This window comes from Stenella coeruleoalba (assembly GCF_951394435.1).
Source record: "Stenella coeruleoalba genome assembly, chromosome: 13".
In the NCBI taxonomy this organism is placed as follows: Eukaryota; Metazoa; Chordata; class Mammalia; order Artiodactyla; family Delphinidae; genus Stenella; species Stenella coeruleoalba.
Genome location: NC_137159.1, coordinates 45,502,786 through 45,525,372, shown reverse-complemented (window position 1 = coordinate 45,525,372; position 22,587 = coordinate 45,502,786). Strand labels below are relative to the sequence as shown.

Here is a 22,587-nt window from a genome sequence, read left to right as displayed (position 1 = left end):
ATCTACAGAGGGACAAAGTTTTGGGTGGGTTTTCTCGTACCCTATTTCCTCTTAGTAAACGCATGTTAGCTTGAAAAGAAAGCCACAGTATATCATGTAATAAATGGTTCACAGCCTGGGCTTAGAGTCAGACAGATCTGAATTTGAATACCTGTCCTGCTACTTACTAGTAGCGCAGTATTATAGCCTCATATCTATATAAGAGCTGTTACAAAAATTAAATAAGATAATGTAAAGAATGCAGTTATCTAGCCCAGAATTAAGCACAATAAATGTTACCTACCATTATTATTTCATATCTGGCCAAAATAAATTATATTTTCAACCTCCTTAAGAATGAAAAATTGTACTCATTTTGCTTTTACATTTATTCTACTGCCTCTGAGAAGCTATTAATTTACATTTAGGAAATTGCATCAAAATAGGAAAGTCCTTCCCCAACTGCCACCCTATTTATCAGGGCAGAAAGTAAGTTCTTGTCCCAGTTCTTGAGCTCTTGTCCCAGTTTCAACAAATGACTCTGTGTGAATTTTCCTCTCTGGGATGCAATTTCCTTATGATGACGTACTTTATGATTGCTTATGTTAATAAAGTATGCCAAATAAATACTTAAGTACTTAAGTATGCCTTAAGTTAATAAATGCCAAATATGTAGCAGAGAAGCCTGAGTAAAGCCAAAAGCTTAGCCTCCAGTTACTGAGACAGTGGACTTATATAAACCTCGAGGTTTATGATTCCTACCTCCTTAGCCTTACCTAACTGTCAGGACAATATTCACTTCTAAACCAGAGAAATGTACAGCAAATAACAAATTCAAGATGAGAGTAGTGTGGACTGCCCACGGCCAGAACTACGTTCAGCTTCACTTCACAATTCTTGAACTAAAATTTAACTTCAGAGTAATCATATTTGCTTTTTTATAAATGAACTGGGAAACTATAACCCTGGTATATTCTACATACCTCTGCCTCAACCTCCTTGTAACTTAATATATCAGTTTTTTCCTGCTTTTCCTAAATCCAAACAAATCCACCATCAGTTAGTCAAACACTATCCACCGCATATCTAATCTTACAAAATCTAATACTGCTTAGTTAAATCAGCAGTCATTTTTCACAGCCACTTCACACAAAATTAGGTTCAAGATAATTTTACCTGAGGACAGTCTAAATATATAACATCTTCATCACTGATGTAGCATTAACATGGGTTTTTCAATACAATTACTTCAAGAAAAAAGTATGCCTGTACGGCAAGTAAATGTTAAGAAATTGTAATAATTCTGACCACTCAGGTAAAAAGAGTGTGTATAATTGCTACAAGTGATGACAAGCCTGATCAATGTGAACTGAGTATTTTTTAAATTGCTTTAAAAAGAGCAGTTTCTAGAGAAAGATCATTGTAGCACAACTTTGGAAAGAAGCACTATCAAAGTCATTAATAAAAATTAATAAAATCAACCAATTATTCTCTAATTTCCAAATAAAAATAGAATTTTTTAAAAAGCAAATAGAATGTTCCTCAAATACCATGTTAAAAAAATCACTGCAAATGCCATATTAATAATCATTGTTTATTAACAAAATAACTGTAAACTATTTTAAATTTCAACAGGTTCTCAGACAAATTACTTTCATATTTCATTATCATGTTAAATTCTGTAGCTAAAGATCATTCTTGAGTTGCTGGTAGTAACTTAAGCTTAGAAATGTGGCTACACATATCAAGAAACCCCAACAGAGGTTAAGAAATGTCATTTTCATGTGTTGATGGGGGAACAAAGGATTTAACTGTATCTTAAGGATAAGAGTACCAATTCAAATGGTCCTTTTAGATTTAACAGAGAAAGAAGAAATCAAGAACAAGTACCAGAAAAGGGAAATATCAAATTTCTCCAGAGGCAGATTAATATGAAAAATGAAATAGTTTAATACTGTATGATCCACCTTAGAATATATATAAAAGAAAAATAGATATTTAAATATTTTTTAAAATGTAAATGAGTTATCTAGGCCCAAGCTACTCATGATGCAAATATGTAAACCTTTAAAACACCAAACAACCCACAAAAACTGAACTGATAGTAATAAGACTAAATAAATCTCTATATATACACATAGCAATTCAAACATGAATTATCTATGTTCATTTGTAAAAACTGATCTATGCATAATTCCCCCACATTTTGTTAGTAGCAATACCTTTCTTTACCGTGCTGCCTACATTTGTAACCTGTAATATGTTATTCCAATTAAGTGTGTGGGACACTGTTTTATGACATAAAATCATGCCCAAAAGATTCAGATGCTTCTTTTACAAAGTAAACAATAAGCAGCTCTTAAGTTGCTAGTATCGAGTTCACAACTACCTAGGTTTTTTCCAATTTTAATTTTTCTTTTGAATAAAAAAACCCTACAAATTGTTTCTCCAGTAGAAAGTAAAAACAGATGAAAGTAAAAAGGGTCTTTTGCCACTGAGGCAAAAAGACAGAAAGGAGGAGGGAAGGAGGAGAGGAAGTAAAAAAGAAGGAGGAGGAGGGGACAGAGAAGAAAATAGGGGAAAGGAGAAGGAAGTTTAATAATCCTTGCTTCAAACAATGGAATCAGCTTTTAAAGTCATGTTGAAATGCATGGCATTCTAAGCAGTGGTTTCAATAAAGACAAACACATAAGGCACATGAGTTTAAGACTTGAAAGACAAACAGTTAACAAATGAAAAAAGCTTTCACTTTTGATTATAAAAATGGTATTCTAAAAATAGTTATGAATACATGCAGTCAGCTGACAAAACTGTTTCAAAATGTCTCAGAATACATTTAAGATGAAAATACTCAAAACAAAATACTAACTCCCAAAGCATGCCATATTAAAGGGCTCCTTAAGGAATTTTCTGAAATAAAATGTTTGTAAAAAGTCACACTTCTATCCCTGGGCTATAAACACTTGCTATACTAGTGTACTAAATAGTATCTTTTTTTTTTTTTTTTTGCGGTACGCAGGCCTCTCACTGTTGTGGCCTCTCCCGTTGCAGAGCACAGGCTCCAGACGCGCAGGCTCAGCGGCCATGGTTCACGGGCCTAGCGCTCTGCAGCATGTGGGATCTTCCCGGACCGGGGCACGAACCCGTGTCCCCTGCATCGGCAGGCGGACTCCCAACCACCGCGCCACCAGGGAAGCCCCAATAGTATCTTAAGTAGAAAAGTAAATTTTAAAATGTTTTAAATGATCCCATCTTAGAAATTCACTGGACAGAGACTAGCTGTGAGGAACAAAAAGTGAAAGTACTGTTGTATGGCTCTCCAACTAGTGTCTCTAACACATCAGATTCCTCCAATATTAAAATCAAGGCAAGTGTGATGAAACAGTCCAAGAACCAAAGAATCTGAAAATCTTTCAAAGTTAATTGTTGTAACTATATACAGTGTGACCTGAATGGAAATATGGTACAGGTACTCCTTTCAAAAGGAGAGGTAGGGCTTCCGTGGTGGCGCAGTGGTTGAGAGTCCACCTGCCGATGCAGGGGACACGGGTTCGTGCCCCGGTCCGGGAAGATCCCACATGCCGTGGAGCAGCTGGGCCCGTGAGCCGTGGCCGCTGGGCCTGCACGTCCGAAGCCTGTGCTCCACAGCGGGGGAGGCCACTACAGTGAGAGGCCCGCATACCACAAAAAAAAAAAAAAAAGGAGAGGTAAAATATGATAATAACAGTAAAAAGATTAAAGCAAATTAGAAAAAATGAATAAATAATTAATTACAATTCTGAAAAACTGCTTTTTTTTTTTTAACAGAAGAGACATTAAGTTTCAAATTTTGTCCTACAGTGCTGCCTCTCACTAAGAAAGTGCCCCCTCAAAAGTAGTTCCAGATGCCCAGTATTCTCTCTGATCACTTCAAACTGGAACAACACATCATCATTTTTAAAAACAGGATGCATCAACAGAGCTGCACTTCACAATGTGTGCTCCTTTTAGTGGACACACACAGCCCTGTGTGTAAGTGCTCCAAGCCACTAGGCCAATAGAGTTCATCTTCTTGGAGCATCAACTTTAGTCAAGAGATACATATGGAAGAAATTTTTACTTATGAAAGCATTACTTAATATGCCTAATAAAGATATGAATGTTTAAGATAAAATGTAAAAATTCCAAGAAATTTCTCACACCACACCTCTTAAGAAACATCTTTGGGGAAGGGGAAGGAGGTATTAAATGGACAATCTGAGAAGCACTGGAACAGGAAAAAGAATACTGGTTTGGAAACTAAAAGACCTGGATCTTACAGAATTAAAAACAGAAAAAAAGAAAGCAAAAAGTGCTGGACCAATGGTAAGAAAACAGGAGAGACTGATTAATGAGGCAGCAAACTTTAACTTGCATGGATGCAGGCTAAGAGGACAGCAAATCCATAAGCCTCTAACCACATGCAGGGCGCATTCTGGAAATGTAAGGGACATTTTTAACTACCACAATTGTGGGGAGGACTCACTGGACCTTTAGTGATTAAAAGCCAGGTATATTAGATATCCTGCAATTCATGGACTATCCAGACTCAACAAAAAATTATTACTTCAAGACTTTCAAATGTCCCAATGCACGGTTATACAGGTTAAAAATTCTTGAACTAAAAGTTAACTGCTTTAAACATTAACTATTTTTCACACAGTTTTAATAGACATCGAATCTCTAGGAATACAACTAACATGTAAATTGAAGGAAGGCTGTACTTTGGCTGAAAATTTTACCTACGGTTATTAATGATTCCTGAAAGAAAAAAAAATTACAGCATAATGGCAATTCCAGTTGCCCCACTTGATTTGCCAAAACTAAATCCCTGTGCATGTGTAGTTTTCATACAAATATGTAACTAAGATTGAAGATTGCTTTAACAGTCTTAGAACCAAGTGTCACTACACTTGCAATTATCAGATACACAAAGAATGAGGATGTCAGAGAATTTCATTAATAATTTTGTTGTTAAAATGTTTCATGTTTTTCTGGAATGTCATCCTTATTTTGGTAGGACACAAAAGACAATTTATGTTGTGAAAATTACACACTGACATTGTTTATTTTGGCAAAAGTCTGCTGCACAAATTCTCTATGGCTTCATATATTAATGTTTCTTTTCCTAATTCATCCTTTGCCTATTTGTTTCACATGTGATAATGTTTAAAAATAATGTTTTGTAATACTAAGTAACTACACCATCCCACATAATTACATAAAGAATCATTGTGAGACTATGTTATAAATAAGGCCAGCTCACCTGCAACAGTATCTTACTTCTTTTTTTTCCCAGTCAGTAGTCTGAAATTAAAGTTATTTCTCTCTCTCTCTCATCATATTTAAGTAAGTGTGGCCTGTTATTCTGTATCCTAGCACTAGTTTTTATTTCAATGTCCACTAACAATGCTGCTATGCTGTTTATTTTACATTTTCTTGTACTTCTGATACAGAATGTGTTTTGATCTTTTTACTCTTAAATCCAAACTTACTCATTAAAAGTAGATGCAAAATCTGAATACCATACTGTTTTGTTTTTTAAATATTTATTTATTTATTTTTGGCTGCGTCAGGTCTTGTGGCAAGCGGAATCTTTCCTTGTGGTGCACAGGCTTCTCTCTAGTTGTGGCACGTGGGTTCAGTAGTTATGGCGTGCGGGCTTAGTTGCCCCATGGCATGTGGGATCTTAGCTCCCCGACCAGGAATCAAACCCACGTCCCCTGCACTGAAAGGTGGATTCTTAACCACTGGACCACCAGAGAAGTCTCCTATACTGCGTTTTTTAGTATAATAGTGCATCCATGTTTGAAATATATATTGCTTTATAATAAACTACTTTCCCATTATTTCTTTTACGGTTAAAACATTATTTATATTTATTTTTGAGTGTAGAAAGGTCATGCTATTTATGAATTTCATTTTGGAATAGTTATCTACAGAATACAAAAGTCTATTAGAGTTAAGAGTCACACTGTAAACCAAGTAAAGATTTCATCAAAGACTTGATGTCTCTTCAAAAGACCAAGAACAGCCAAGGTGAAACTTTTAAGGAAGGTTTCCATAACAGCAAGGATGATGTGAAGCTTCAGGAAACGACATGGTAATTAGTATCAAGATGCAGGGAGGGAACTATAAACAATGATTGACACTAACAGTAATAAGGATTAACAAAATTTCCTGGAAAACAATGGCATCACTGAAGAGGAAAGCCATAGATATTTATTAATAACGACATAGTACTTAAAAAAAAAAGTGGCTGCTTTTGCAAAGTTACACCTGTCAGGGCAGGAAGTGTGACACTTGGTTATAGAGAAGTAAAAGAAATGCTGAAGAAGGAGAAATTACTGAAGGAATAGCTTTCCCTCCCCCATGATTTACCAAAGACTTTCAAAGGCAGTCAAAAAATGAGCCAGGAAAATTTTAGAAAGATAACTGATTTTGAACTCCATTTAAAGGTCCCTGAAATATATGAAATGGTGATTCTAGTCAAAAGTTCAATGGGCTCAGGACTTCCCTGGTGGCCCAGTGGTTGAGAATCCGTCTGCCCATGCAGGGTACACGGGTTCAATTCCTGGTCCAGGAAGATCCCACATGCCGCGGAGCAACTAAGTCTGTGCACCACAACTACTGAGCTTGCGCTCTAGAGCCCGCGAGCCACAACTACTGAGCCTGCATGCTGCAACTACTGAAGCCTGTGCACCTAGAGCCTGTGCTCCAAAACAAGAGAAGCCACCGCAATGAGAAGCCCGCGCACCTCAACAAAGAGTAGCCCCCGCTCACCGCAACTCGAGAAAGCCCGCGCACAGCAACAAAGACCCAACACAGCCAAAAAAAATAATAATAAAATAAAATAAACAGCTGTAAAAAAAAAAAGTTCAATAGGCTCAGATCTTGAGGTCTAGTCAATCCAGTCTGTTCCATGCTCCCTCCGACAGAAATAAAACTCAAAAGTAATCTTTCATGTTAAATTTGGGGTTTTCATAATAAATATTAGGAAAAACACACTTGAACATTGCACCCTTTAGTTTCATGATGAATTCTGCCACTTTTATGGTTGAAATGGGTTTCCTTGTTTTAACACATGAAATCTTCAAGAAATAAATACCTTCTGACCATGTGACTGACTGAAATACCTTCTGAGAGTATTTGTGACTACTGTCCAAAAAACAATTAGGGCCTAAGTTCACAATTACCTATAGTTTGTTTTTTTTTTTACTCTTTCCATTTACATCATTTCACTCTTTACCTATGACCTAAAAGTCTTTAAAGTCTGTCATCAGCAGTCATTTTCAAAAAAATTCACTTACGACTGCTGACTTAAGTGAGGCCTGAGGATTAATCATGGATTAAATGAACTAAACTGGGTAGATATGTAAACATGTCTAGGATTGAGAGAAAAACCACAGAAATAAATGTTCAAAGACTTCATTTATAAAAGAGAAAAAGGAAAATAATACAGGCATATAAAATGGTGTTCTTCAGAAAATGAGTGCATATGTATATGAGAAACAACTCTAGATAATAAGAGGAAACAGCTATTAAAAGTTTAAAAAAAGATTTCCTAAAAATAAACCTCAATCACAAATTTAAGAGTATTTTAAGCCAAACACGCTAAGACTGAGAAAATTAAGAGCTAGATCACAACTGGACAAACCCTTGTTAACAGGGAAAAATGACACTTTGCAGTCAAGCCTGAAATCACTATTAATCAAAAAGGACAGATGATTATACTGCACTCTGTAAAGGTTCAGAATTAAATACAAAATGTACCAAAATTAGAGATCTGGAAGAGTCAGGATGTGTGTACAAGAAGCCATAAACAGCCAGAGATTTATAGTCTTATTATGTCTAAACATTACTAGAAAATAACATAAACCAAAGACCGTGCATTTGAATAATTTGTACTATAACACAGTCAATCACTGAAACTGATGCTCCTTTAACTGGGAGTGTGTGTGCTCTGGGATGTGGGTGCCCCCTGGAATACGCAAAGCTCCTCCTTTTGAAGCATTCATTTTAGTTGAAGAATTAAAACATATGTGGATATACTATGAAGAATGCCAAATGTGCATGACAAAATATTAGATTTCAAACAAAAATCTCTTGTTTTCTTTGGCCAGTATGGTGATGTTAGCTGTTAGAGATATGGTGGTGGGAAATTCTTAAGTGCAGCTTCAGATATAGCTTAAAGAGGGCAATAAATTGTTTTAGGAGTAAAAATACATAAAAATGAGCACATTAAAATGTGTATTTGCTTGCTTATCTCAAGTAACCCAACATTTCTCTATTATGATCAAACCCCTAAGAGTCCCCAAAAGTGCTCCCCAAAAGTACTTTAAATGGAAATACTTACTTAGGAAACCAATTTAATCCCAGGTGCTCTGTCTTGGAATATAATATTCTTTCCACCATGTCATAAAGTGGTCTCCAAGGTAACTCCAAGTCATCTCTTGAAAGAAGTTCCTTTTTCCTAATTAAAGAAAGAGTAAATACATGTGTATATGCTTGCTCAGGGTGTGTATACTACACATACTACACTGGGAGAACAGTTGTTAAATGCTGCTGTCATCACAGTGGGTTTTGCTTTTCCCCATCCTCAGCCACTCACTGGCAAAACATGGTAGGAGGAAGAACAGTGCACCAGGACTTTTGCTGCTGTCCAAACCTCAAGGGGCACCAGGTAAAAAGAGGCAGTAAAATTTGTGCCACCATTATTGTAGATGAGTTTCATACTTTCCCACACTATCTATGGAGTACTTAAGTGTTTCCCGAATTGTGCTGGGTGCCTGGGATAAGCAAAAGAATAAATGATCCCTGTCTTCACAAGGATCTTACAGTCTACATAAGGGAAGGTAATTAGTATAAATGAAACAAATAGACAACATATAGTTCAGTATATGCTAGAGAAGAGAAGACTTCATGGAGAAAAAGGAATCTTAATTAAAAGGTTAATTAACACATGGGGTTTAAACTTATGATAAAGTTTTCTGCAATCTTTTTCCAAAATGGTAATTTGGGACTTGGTCTTCTTACCAAAGAACACTTAGCTCTCCTCATTCCCTAAAACCTTGAAGAAAAAAAAAAAAATCTTAGCAGAAATCACAGGACATTGACTTACTTTAACAAGTTGATTAAGAGACGTGCAAATCCCTGCATCATGCTGATTTCCAGTTTTGGAATTGATACCAGCTCATATAATAATTTGATAAAAAGAACATGATCTTCTTTGCTAAATTTTCTCCCATAAAGTCGAATATATCTGCAAGAGAAAAATCGATACAGCCTTTAAAGATAGATATCGTGATACATTCATGTTCATTGCAGCATTATTCACATAGCCAAAGTGTGGAAGTAACATAAATGTCCACCAACAGACAAATGGATAAAGAAAATGTTTTATATATATATATACACACACACACACACACACACACACACACACACACACACACACACACACATATATACACAATGGAATATTATTCAGCCTTTAAGAAGAAAGCTGTCATATGCTAAAACACAGATGGACCTTGAGGACATTATGCTAAGTGAAATAAGACAATCAAAAAAAGTCAAATCCTGCATGATTCCACTTATATGCAGTATCTAAAGTAATCAAACTCAAACTCATAGAAACAGAATGGTGGTTGCCAGGGGTTGGGAAGGCAGACAGGGAGCTACTGTACAATGGGTATAGGGTTTCAGTCATACAAGATGAAAAATTCTAGAGATCTGTTGTATAACAATGTACACACAGTTAACAATACCATACTGTACACTTAAAAATTGTTAAGAGGGTAAATTTAAGAGTTTGCCACAATAAAAAAAAATATGTATTGTTACACTTTAATTTCAAAAGTCTTTGATGTCAAACATTTTATCACACTGCACACTCATCACTGTGCAGGAAAGACTTACTCTGTATTTTAATTAAGAGATTACCAAATAAGTACTTTATTGACAAAAAACTTATAATTCAGTTATAATAACTGAATTCACATCAACGTTTAATGACCAATTATAACACTGCTCTTTTCTTTTTGCATGGTTTTAACTGGCCTTTGGACACGGTAACCTGAAAAGAATCCCTCTGCACCCTTTCCTTTATTAAGCAAGTGCTCATTCAGAATAACAATCTACCTAATGACTTGCTGAAACTACTTAAAAACATCATATCACAACATTATAAAACAGGACAAAAGAGTACAGACATAGAAGTTTACTGTTTTAACCACAAGAATCTTTGATGAACGCTTACTGAGAATCCTGAAACAATACAGCGTTACCTAACTTGTACTATTTGTTTCTAGGCATTAACTCATAACTATAATAAAATTATGTTGCTACCAAAAAAGCACAGTATTTTATCTCAGAATTATATGTTTTCAATTTTTTAACTTTAGGGACTCAATGTAAACAAAAGCGTCAACTATAAGCAATTTAAGGAAAAGGTGTCCCAAAAAGCAAGAATGACTAAGCATGGCATAGTTAAGGATTCAGAAGTAACTAAAACTTAAGGAACAAAAACTTACTTAGAACAAATTACTGGATACTTAAAATCATAAACTCCTTTGAGGAGTTTGAGGAAGACCATTTTATAGACAAATACATAATTCAACAGAAGACACAGCATTAACATTCCTTATATGATCTTTAGCACTTCCCCAACAACTAAGATCAAATTAAACTTGCGTTTAACTTCTAAAATTAGAATACCTGTTTTTCTTTTTCCAGAAAATCCTCAATATTCTTGGTCCAATAAGAGCACTCTTTTTTTAATTTTCTCAGGCTGCTGCATATTTATTCAGCTCTTGTCTGTCTGAACTTTCAAGGTATAATCCCATGATTTCACCTTAGTACTAGGCGATCAAACAGTATTGGGGCGGGGGTGGGGGCGGTGAGGGGAGACAGCAATGAGACCTGAGATATTGTTTTGCCTCTGTCAGTAATTACGGTGAAAGTTTCTTAACCACCTAGGCCTGATAAAGGAAATGGGCTAATGAAGACAATACATAGAGACCCTAAGCCCAGGGCTGCCAGAGATACTTCAGGCTGCTGAATGAACATGGTATAGACTCCTGAAGCCTCCCTCAATTGCACTCTAAATTTAGGAGTAAAAGCTAAAATCATTTAAACGCTACTTTCAAGTGAAAACAAACCATATCCCCTAAGAAACAGCACATATTTTAAAGATAAAACAGAAGAGTCCAATGAAACATTTCTTGTTCCCAGTGGCTACCTCAGGCCTTGACAGGGTACAAGTGCCCCTGCGGTTATGCACTTACTCTCCCTTGTGGCTAAAAGACTTCTGTGGAAAAATTGAAGAAACACTGCTCTAAGCAACTGAAATAATTTACCTACAAGCCTTTTTACTATAGTATAAATTGTGTAAACATTAGGGACATAAAATTCATAGAGTCCAAAATTTAATACTATGAAAAGAAGAGACAAACCCAGGGATTCTTAGAGGAGCTAGAACTGCTGACAAAACTAGAGATTTTAGGGGGATTACTCAGAAACCTATTTGCCCTGTCAACAGCAAATAGTTCTTGCCAAGCAGAAAGTGATTCCTGCCTCAGCATTTCTCAAAACACAGACCAAGGGCTTCCCTGGTGGCGCAGTGGTTGAGAGTTCGCCTGCTGATGCAGGGGACATGGGTTCGTGCCCCGGTCCGGGAAGATCCCACATGCTGCAGAGCAGCTAGGCCTGTGAGCCATGGCCGCTGAGCCTGCGCGTCCGCAACAGGAGAGGCCACAACAGTGAGAGGCCCGTGTACCGCAAAAAAAAAAAAAAAAAAAAAAAAAGGCCAAGACTTCTTCTGAAGAACACAAAAAGTACTAAAAGAAGAAAATTAATAACTGGTCTTCATTAAAATCAGGAACTTCTATTCACAATAAAACACCACTGAAAATAAAAAAGCCCAGTCAGATATTTGGAATACATATCACCATCTGACAAAGTACTCCCCCAAACTACTTAAGAACTCCTTCAAATCAATAATAAACACAACCAAATAAACAATGGGCAAAAGACTCAGGAAGGCACTTCTCAAAAGACAACATCCACATGACTGATAAGCATATGAAAAGATACTCAACATCATTGTTCATCACTAAAATCAAATTAAAACCACAATAGGGGACGGGAACCAAGATGGCGGAGTAGAAGGACGTGCCCTCACTCCCTCTTGTGAGAACACCAGAATCACAACTAGCTGCTGGACAATCATCAACACCAAAACTCACCAAAAAAGATACCCCATATCCAAAGACAAGGGAGCAGCCACAATGAGATGGTAGGAGGGGCACAATCACAGTAAAATCAAGTCCCATAACTGCTGGGTGGGTGACTCACAGACTGGAGAACACTTATACCACAGAAGTCCAGCCACTGGAGTGAAGGTTCTGAGCCCCACGTCAGGCTTCACAACCTGGGGGTCCAGCAATGGGAGGAGGAATTCCTAGAGAATCAGACTTTGAAGGCTAGTGGGATTTGATTGCAGGACTTCGACAGGACTGGGGGAAACAGAGACTCCACTCTTGGAGGACACACACAAAGTAGTGTGCGCAAAAGGACCCAGGAGAAGGAAAAGTGACCCCAGGGGAGACTGAAGCAGACCTACCTGATAGTGTTAGAGGGTCACCTGCAGAAGCAGGGGGTGGCTGTGGCTCACCATGGGGACAAGGACACTGGTGGCAGAAGTTCTGGGAAGTACTCCTTGGCACGAGCCCTCCCAGAGTCTGTCATTAGCCCCACCAAAGAGCCCAGGAAGGCTCCAGTGTTGGGTTCCCTCAGGCCAAACAACCAACAGGGAGGGAACCCAGCCCCACCCATCAGCAGTCAAGCGGATTAAAGTTTTACTGAGCTCTGCCCACCAGAGCAACAGTCAGCTCTACCCACCACCAGTCCCTCCCATCAGGAAAATTACACAAGCCACATAGATAGCCTCCACACAGATCCACAGATCTGTGGATCTCCACACAGATCCACACGGATCCACCAGAGGGCAGACAGCAGTAGCAAGAAGAACTAGAGTCCTGCAGCCTGTGGAACAGAAACCACATTCACAGAAAGATAGACAAGATGAAAAGGCAGAGGGCTATGTACCAGATGAAGGAACAAGATAAAACCCCAGAAAAACAACTAAATGAAGTGGAGATAGGCAACCTTCCAGAAAAACAATTTAGAATAATGATAGTGAAGACGATCCAGGACCCTCGGAAAAAGAGTGGAGGCAAAGATGGAGAAGATGCAAGAAACATTTAACAAAGACCTAGAAGAATTAAAGAAGAAACAAACAGAGATGAACAATACAATAACTGAAATGAAAACTACACTAGAAGGAATCAATAGCAGAATAACTGAGGCAGAAGAACAGATAAGTGACCTGGAAGACAGAATGGTGGAATTCACTGCTGTGGAACAGAATAAAAAATAAAGAATGAAAAGAAATGAAGACAGCCTAAGAGACCTCTGGGACAACATTAAATGCAAGAACATTGGTATTATAGGGGTCCCAGAAGGAAAAGAGAGAGCGAAGGACCAGAGAAAATATTTGAAGAGATTATAGTCGAAAACTTTACTAGCACGGGAGAGGAAACAGCCACCAAAGTCCAGGAAGCGCAGACATTCCCAACAGGATAAACCCAAGGAGAAACACGCCAAGACACATAGTGATCAAATTGGCAAAAATTAAAGACAAAGAAAAATTACTGAAAGCAGCAATGGAAAAATGACAAATAACATACAAGGGAACTCCCATAAGGTTAACAGATGATTTCTCAGCAGACACACTACAAGCCAGGAGGGAGTGGATTGATATACTTAAAGTGATGAAAGGGAAGAACCTACAACCAAGATTACTCTACCTGGCAAGGACCTCATTCAGATTCGATGGAGAAATCAAGAGCGCTACAGAGAAGCAAAAGGTAAGAGAATTCAGCGCCACCAAACCAGCTCTACAACAAATGCTAAAGGAACTTCTCTAAGTGAGAAACACAAGAGAAGAAAAGGACTTACAAAAACAAACCCAAAACGATTAAGAAAATGGTAATAGGAACATACATACCGATAATTACCTTAAACGTGAATGGATTAAATGCTCCAACCAAAAGACACAGGCTCGCTGAATGGATACAAAAGCAAGACCGATATATATGCTGTCTACAAGAGACCCACTTCAGACCTAGGGACACATACAGACTGAAAGTGAGGGGATGGAAAAAGATATTCCATGCAAATGGAAATCAAAAGAGTAGCAATACTCATATCAGATAAAGTAGACTTTAAAATAAAGAATGTTACAACAGACAAGGAAGGACACTACATAATGATCAAGGGATCAATCCAAAAAGAAGATATAACAATTATAAATATATATGCACCCAACACAGGAGCACCTCAATACATAAGACAACTGCTAACAGCTATAAAAGAGGAAATCGACAGTAACACAATAATAGTGGGGGATTTTAACACCTCACTTACACTAATGGACAGATCATCCAAAATGAAAATAAAGAAAGAAACAGAAGCTTTAAATGACACAATAGACCAGATAGATTTAATTGATATTTATAGGACATTCCACCCAAAAACAGCAGATTACACTTTCTTCTCAAGTGCGCATGGAACATTCTCCAGGATAGATCACATCATGGGTCACAAACCAAGCCTCAGTAAAGTTAAGAAAACTGAAACCATGTCAAGCATCTTTTCTGTCCACAATGCTATGAGATTAGAAATCAATTACAGGGGAAAAAACGTAAAAAGCAACAAACACATGGAGGCTAAACAATACGTTACTAAATAACCAAGAGATCACTGAAGAAATCAAAAAATACCTAGAGAAAAATGACAATGAATACATGATGATCCAAAACCTATCGGATGCAGCAAAAGCAGTTCTAAGAGGGAAGTTTATAGCTATACAAGCCTACCTCAAGAAACAAGAAACATCTCAAATAAACAATCTAACCTTACACCTAAAGGAACCAGAGAAAGAAGAACAAACAAAACCCAAAGTAAGCAGAAGGAAAGAAATCATAAAGATCAGAGCAGAAATAAATGAAATAGAAACAAAGAAAACAATAGCAAATATCAATAAAACTAAAAGCTGGTTCTTTGAGAAGATAAACAAAATTGATAAACCATTAGCCATACTCATCAAGAAAATAGGGAGAGGACTCAAATCCATAAAATTAGAAATGAAAAAGGAGAAGTTACAACAGACACTGCAGAAATACAAAGCATCCTAAGAGACTACTACAAGCAACTCTATGCCAATAAAATGGACAACCTAGAAGAAATGGACAAACTCTTAGAAAGGTATAACCTTCCAAGACTGAACCAGAAAGTAATAGAAAATATGAACAGACCAATCACAAGTAATGAAATTGAAACTGTGATTAAAAATCTTCCAATGAACAAAAGTCCAGGACCAGATTGCTTCACAGGTGAATTCTATCAAACTTTTAGAGAAGAGCTAACACCATCCTTCTCAAACTCTTCCAAAAAACTGCAGAGGAAGGAACACTCCCAAACTCATTCTCTGAGGCCACCATCACCCTGATACCAAAACCAGACAAAGATCCTACAAAAAAAGAAAATTACAGACCAATATCACTGATGAATATAGATGTAAAAATCCTCAACAAAATACTAGCAAACAGAATCCAACAACACATGAAAAGGATCATACACCATGATCAAGTGGGATTTTTCCCAGGGATGCAAGGATTCTTCAATATACGCAAATCAATCAATGGGATACACCATGTAACAAACTGAAGAATAAAAACCATATGATCATCTCAACAGATGGAGAAAAAGCTTTTGACAAAATTCAACACCCAATTATGATAAAAAACTCTCCAGAAAGTGGGCATAGAGGGAAACTACCTCAACGTAATAAAGGTAGTATACGACAAACCCACAGCAAACATCATTCTCAATGGTGAAAAACTGAAAGCATTTCCTCTAAGATCAGGAACGGACAAGGATGTCCACACTCACCACTATTATTCAACATAGTTTTGGAAGTCCTAGCCACGGCAATCAGGGAAGAAAAAGAAATAAAAGGAATACAAATTGGAAAAGAAGAAGTAAAACTGTCACTGTTTACAGATGACATGATACTATACATAGAGAATCCTAAAGATGCCACCAGGAAACTACTAGAGCTAATCTTTGAATGTGGTAAACTTGCAGGATACAAAATTAATGCACAGAAATCTCTTGCATTCCTATAAACTAATGATGAAAAATGTGAAAGAGAAATTAAGGAAACACTCCCATTTGCCATTGCAACAAAAAGAATAAAATACCTAGGAATAAACCTACCAAGGGAGACAAAAGACCTGTATGCAGAAAACTATAAGTGATGAAAAAATTAAAGATGATACCAACAGATGGAGAGATATTCCATGTTCTTGGATTGGAAGAATCAATATTGTGAAAATGACTATACTACCCAAAGCAATCTACAGATTCAATGCAATCCCTATCAAATTACCAATGGTATTTTTTACAGAACTAGAACAAAAAATCTTAAAATTTGTATGGAGACACAAAGAACCCGAATAGCCAAAGCAGTCTTGAGGGAAAAAAAGGAGCTGAAGGAATCAGACTCCCTGACTTCAGAGTATACTACAAAGCTACAGTAATCAAGACAATATGGTACTGGCACAAAAACAGTAACATAGATCAATGGAACAAGATAGAAAGCCCAGAGATAAACCCATGTACCTATCCTTAACTAATCCAGGACAAAGGAGGCAAGGATATACAATGGAGAAAAGACAGTCTCTTCAATAAGTGGTGCTGGTTAAACTGGACAGCTACATTTAATGGAATGAAATTAGAACACTCCCTAACACCATACACAAAAATAAATTCAAAATGGATTAGAGACCTAAATGTAAGACCAGACACTATAAAAGTCTTAGAGGAAAACATAGGAAGAACACTCTTTGACATAAATCACAGCAAGATCTTTTTTGATCCACCTCTTAGAGTAATGGAAATAAAAACAAAAATAAACAAATGGGACCTAATGAAACTTAAAAGCTTTTGCACAGCAAAGGTAACCATGAGCAAGATGAAAAGACAACCCTCAGAATGAGAGAATATATTTGCAAGCGAATCAACGGACAAAGGATTAATCTCCAAAATATATAAACAGCTCATGCAGCTCGATTTTAAAAAAACAACCCAATCCAAAAATGGGCACAAGACCTAAATAGACATTTCTCCAAAGCAGACATACAGATGGCCAAGAAGCACATCAAAAGCTGCTCAACATCACTAATTATTAGAGAAATGCAAATCGAAACTACAATGAGGTATCACCTCACACCAGTTAGACTGGGCATCGTCAGAAAATGTACAAACAACAAATGCTGGAGAGGGTGTGGAGAAAAGGGAACCCTCTTGCACTGTTGGTGGGAATGTAAATTGATACAGCCAGTATGGAGAACAGTATGGGGGTTCCTTAAAAAACTAAAAATAGGTTGAAGCAGCCTTTACCATTGAGCCAACCCTTGGAAGAGTCTCCCAGACCCAGCGCCAACATCAGGTGAATGAAAAATAAACGTATGTGTTTTAAAGATTAAAAAAAAAAACTAAAAATAGAATTACCATATGATCCAGGAATCCCACTACTGGGCATATACCCAGAGAAAACCATAATTCAAAAAGACACATGTACCCCAATGTTCATTACAGCACTATTTTCAATAGCCAGGTCATGGAAGCAACCTAAATGCCCACTGACAGACAAATGGATAAAGAAGATGTGGTACATATATACAATGGAATATTACTCAGCCATAAAAAGGAACGAAATGGGGTCATTTGTTGAGACGTGGATGGATCTAGAGACTGTCATACAGAGTTAAGTAAGTCAGAAAGAAAAAAACAAATATCGTATATTAAGGCATGTATGTGGAAACTAGAAAAATGGTACAGATGAACCAGTATGCAGGGCAGAAGTTGAGACACAGATGCAGAGAACAAATGTACGGACACCAAGGGGGGAAAGCCATGCGGGGGTGGGGATGGTGGTGTGATGAATTGGGCGATTAGGATTGACTTGTATATACTGATGTGTATAAAATTGATGAGTAATAAGGACCTGCTGTATATAAAAAAAAATTGAATTAAATTTAAAAATTTAAAAGAAAAAAAAAAGAAAAAACTAACCACAATAGGGTACCACTTCATACCACCAGACTGGCTAAAATTAAAAAGCCTAACAATACCCAGTTTTGGTGAGAACATGGAGGAACCAGACCTTTCATAGGCTACTGATGTGTGTATAAAGTGGTATAACCACTGTGGAAAAACTGCTTGACATTACCTAGTAAATGTCTATTAGACATTAGACTGTTTAAAATGCACATTCCTAGGCTCCATCTTAAATCTAGTCCATCGAAAATACTGGGAGTGTTAAATGCAGCAAAGTTGTTTCTTTAAAAAAAAAGGAAATTTTAAAAAATATTGAGAATGGAGGCTGAGAGTCTCCATTTTACAAAAACGACTCCAGTTTTTTCTATATATTTATGCTCAAGAATTCTACTTTACACCATATTTAGAGACAGTCCATTCTCTTTTTCCAATTAATTTGCACATTACATTTTACGACTAAAAATTTCTATTAAAATACTTGAAAACCTCGGTAACAGTCAGGATTGAACTTCTGAATAGGATATTTTCTTAAACTATCCAGAATATATAGATGACAAGTCATTATGTTCCATCCTCCCGTAGGGGTAAAAAAAACAGTAAAAGATAATACAAAAGCATTTTTCAACTGCTTCCTCCTCACAACCCTACAGTGAATTAATCAAGTGTATTAATCAAATGCTTTAATTTTTTTAAAAAATTTTATTTATTTATTTATTTTTGGCTGCATCAGGTCTTCATTGCTGTGCGCGGGCTTTTCTCTAGTTGTGGTGAGCGGGGGCTACTCTTCGTTGCGGTGCACGGGCTTCTCTTGTTGTGAAGCACGGGCTCTAGGTGTGAGGGCTTCAGTAGTTGTGGCACGTGGGCTCAGTAGTTGTGGCGCACAGACTTAGTTGCTCCGCAGCATGTGGGATCTTCCCGGGGCTCGAACCCGTGTCCCCTGCATTGGCAGGCGGATTGTTAACCACTACGCCACCAGGGAAGTCCCAAATACTTTAACTTTTAATTGCAAGTAAAGAAAGACAGTGGCATGCCAGGAACAGCAATTAGTTAACGAAATGTACAATGCTGTCAAGGTTCTTTCTACTATATATCCTGAAGACAAGTTTATTATATATCGAAGGAAATTTAAGTAAAGTATAAAATTATACAGCACTATTGAAATGAACTAAGAATTGGATCTTGGCTAGAGGCTAAAAATATTGGTTTTCAATACAAGTTCTGTCATTCATCAGTTAGTTTTCTTCAAGGCAGTCACTGGGTTTCTAAGGTTCTATATCCATCAGTAAAGTAAAATTAACATCATTTCAGAGCAACATTAAGACTATTTGTTATTATAAAACATATACAACATTTGCAATGAAATTTAACCTTAAGTGTTTTATTTTGAGTAGTCCTACTTACAAGGCAAAAAAATGAAACTTTAGCTTGAAATTTTAAAAACCAGAATTTAAATATTGTCATTGAAAGTACTTAAAAGTATTTATGGATGATTTTTTCCTTCAATGTCATATCTAGCAATATGTCTTAAATAAAAATTCAGAATATCAAAATCAAAATACCAAAAAGCTTTTCAAGTGCACATTTGCAATTAATAAAAATTTCCTGAAAAAACCCTAGAAGTCTGATATAAGAGAATGGTTTGTTAAATTGTGGTTTATGCCTTTAGACTACAATGTAGTCATTTAAAATTGTTTTCAAAGAATTTTTATGGATGTGAAATGTAATATATAAAAAATCAGGATACAAAACATTCACAATATGTAACTAAATAAAAAAGAAACAATCATGCATTAAAATTAAAAAATAGGGGCTTCCCTGGTGGCGCAGTGGTTGAGAGTCCGCCTGCCGATGCAGGGGACACGGGTTCGTGCCCCGGTCCGGGAAGATCCACATGCCGTGGAGCGGCTGGGCCTGTAAGTCATGGCCGCTGAGCCTGTGCGTCCGGAGCCTGTGCTCCGCAACAGGAGAGGCCACAACAGTGAGAGGCCCGCGTACCGCAAAAAATAAATAAAAATAAACACTATAAAGTGTTACCTTTTTTCTTTGTTTTTGGTTTTACAGATTTATTTTCAAAGAGCAAAAAAACACAAGATAATTTAAGTACAAGTCTAAACAGAGTTACTCTGTCAGTCAGCAATGATGCAGAAATGCATTCTCACTTTCAGACACTCGCCAGCATCTTCTGAGTCTTCTCTCAGTGAAGAAAAAGGGTCTGATATTTTATTCATATACCTCCTCCTTATCTGCAATGTAATCTACAATTTCTTGTGAGCACATTAACTTCCCCACATCTAGATCAGGAATTTCAAACCCAAATTCGTCTTCCATGGTCATGATAATCTCCACTTGGTCCAAACTGTCTAAGCCGAGGTCCTTCATAAAATGGGAATTTACTAAGAGCTTTTCTGGGTCAGTCTTGTCATAGTTTCAAGACCTAAAGAACATGGTCCTTGATTCCCTCTAATGTCAAAGGGGGTGCGTCCCTATACTGGTGGCACAGCTGTGTAACTTCACCTGGAACCTGTGCAAGTACAAAGGCCGGCTGCGGAGCCCCAGGCCTCGTCCGGGTCCCCGAGGGGAACAGGGTGGTGCTGAGCGGCAGGGCCACGGCCAGCGTGGGGAGCCTGGGCAGCGGCGCGAAGGCCGCAGGCAGTCGAAGGACACAGGCGCAAAGGACACGAGCCGCAATGGCTACGCCGACCCAGGATGCACGGCGCTAAAGTGTTACCTCTTGATGGTCAAACTACTTCATGTTCTTCTATATACCTCTGTTCATTCAAACTCTTCTAAAGTAAACAGGCATAATTTATTATAATTAAAATTAACATGTAAAAACATTTCATATCAACCTGTGTTGTATGTTTAAAATCAAGTAATCAATATTTCTGCATTTCTACTATTATCTTAATTTAAAAATCTACTAAACTCCTACTTAAAAGAGCACAGAAGGGATCCCCTGGCAGTGCAGTGGCTAGGACTCTGGTGCTTTCACTGCTGTGACCCGGGTTCAATTCCTGGTGGGGGAACTAAGATTCTACAAGCTGTGCAGTGGCCAAAAAAAATAAAAAATAAAGAGCATAGGAGTCAAGTTGTATAGGTCTCACCAGCCAAAAATGAAACCATGAATCACGATAATTAACTACAATGTATGTTTAAATTCACTAAGTTCATGAAGAATAAAAGGTATCACCATTTTGCAATATCTAACAGATGTAGGACAGTTACTAACATCACAAAAAGAGAAAATCAGGGATTACGCATCTCCTGATAAAATTATACAATACTATTATATAGTCTTGAAAAAGAAAATGAAACTTTATGTCCTGTATAGCAGCAACAAAATCAATTACTGTGTCTTTACCACTTCAATCTGACTTCCACTAAAGGTAATTAGAATTATGTAATTAATAAAGCTGACTTTAGAAGATACAAATAAAAATTGTGAGCTTACAGAAACTATGCCCTCTTTTGAATTTTTTGTGGGACACCTATAAAAACTGGTTGTAAAATAGGCCACAAAGAAAACCTTACTTAATTCTAACATGTGAATATTATACTAGCCAAGTAGTCTGATTATAATAAAATGTAAATTAGAAAATATTAAACAAGTATAATAAAAAGAAACCAAATCATTTAAAAGCATGCATATGGGGATTTCCCTGGTGGCGCAGTGGTTAAGAATCCGCCTGCCAATTCAGGGGACACGGGTTCCAGCCCTGGTCCACGAGGATCCCACATGCCGCAGAGTAACAAAGCCTGTGCATCACAACTACAGAGCCTAAGCTCTAGAGCCTGCAAGCCACAACTACTGAGCCTGAGTGCCACAACTACTGAAGCCCACACGCCTAGTGCTCCACAAGAGAAGCCACCGCAATGAGAAGCCCGAGCACCACAACGAAGAGTAGCCCCCGCTCGCCGCAACTAGAGAAAGCCCGCACGCAGCAACAAAGACCCAACGCAGCCAAAAAAAGTTTTTTTAATTAAAAAAAAAAAAATGCCAATACAGCTTCTCACTGCTAGAAACAGTAAGTGAACAGATTAAATGCAGGGTTTTCTCATAAGCCCACCTCTCCTCTTTTCACTCAATTACCTATTGATTCAAAAAGCATTTCTAGAGCAAATGACATGTACAGCACAAGAGTATGATCCAAATAGTTCCTTTAGGCTGAGAACTCACAATCAGATGTGAGGAGACATGTACTCAGAAAACTAGGTAATATACTGAAGGAGGGGAATAAATGCAGTGTTATCAGAGTTTTGTGATTTTTTTTTTAACCAAAGTTTCATCATACCTAAGTGATTATTGAACCGAATCTTGAAAGAATAGAGAGGTATCATGACTCTAAATAGGAAACTCAAGGTTAAGATAATCTGAGCATTTGGGGAAAGAGGCGGCAAGAG

The 22,587-nt window shown here is 37.3% G+C and overlaps 2 protein-coding genes across 2 annotated transcripts in view; both read right to left on the bottom strand.

The window, feature by feature from the left end:
• The window catches only part of PSME4 (proteasome activator subunit 4), a gene marked incomplete at its 5' end in the record, with an annotated part of 101,208 nt that overhangs the window by 63,923 nt on the left and 14,698 nt on the right, over positions 1–22,587 (bottom strand). Inside the window, 2 exons of the mRNA XM_079941580.1 lie at positions 8,354–8,470; positions 9,119–9,259. Coding sequence (XP_079797706.1) covers positions 8,354–8,470; positions 9,119–9,259 — 258 coding nt within the window. The remainder of the gene's footprint in view (positions 1–8,353; positions 8,471–9,118; positions 9,260–22,587) is intronic.
• Positions 20,345–21,447, bottom strand: LOC307196549 (acyl carrier protein, mitochondrial-like; the record flags this gene model as incomplete). Its single annotated transcript, XM_079941595.1, is given in 4 exon segments — positions 20,345–20,611; positions 20,613–20,620; positions 20,624–20,877; positions 21,444–21,447. Coding segments are annotated over 4 exon segments (471 nt in total). The 3' UTR covers positions 20,345–20,406.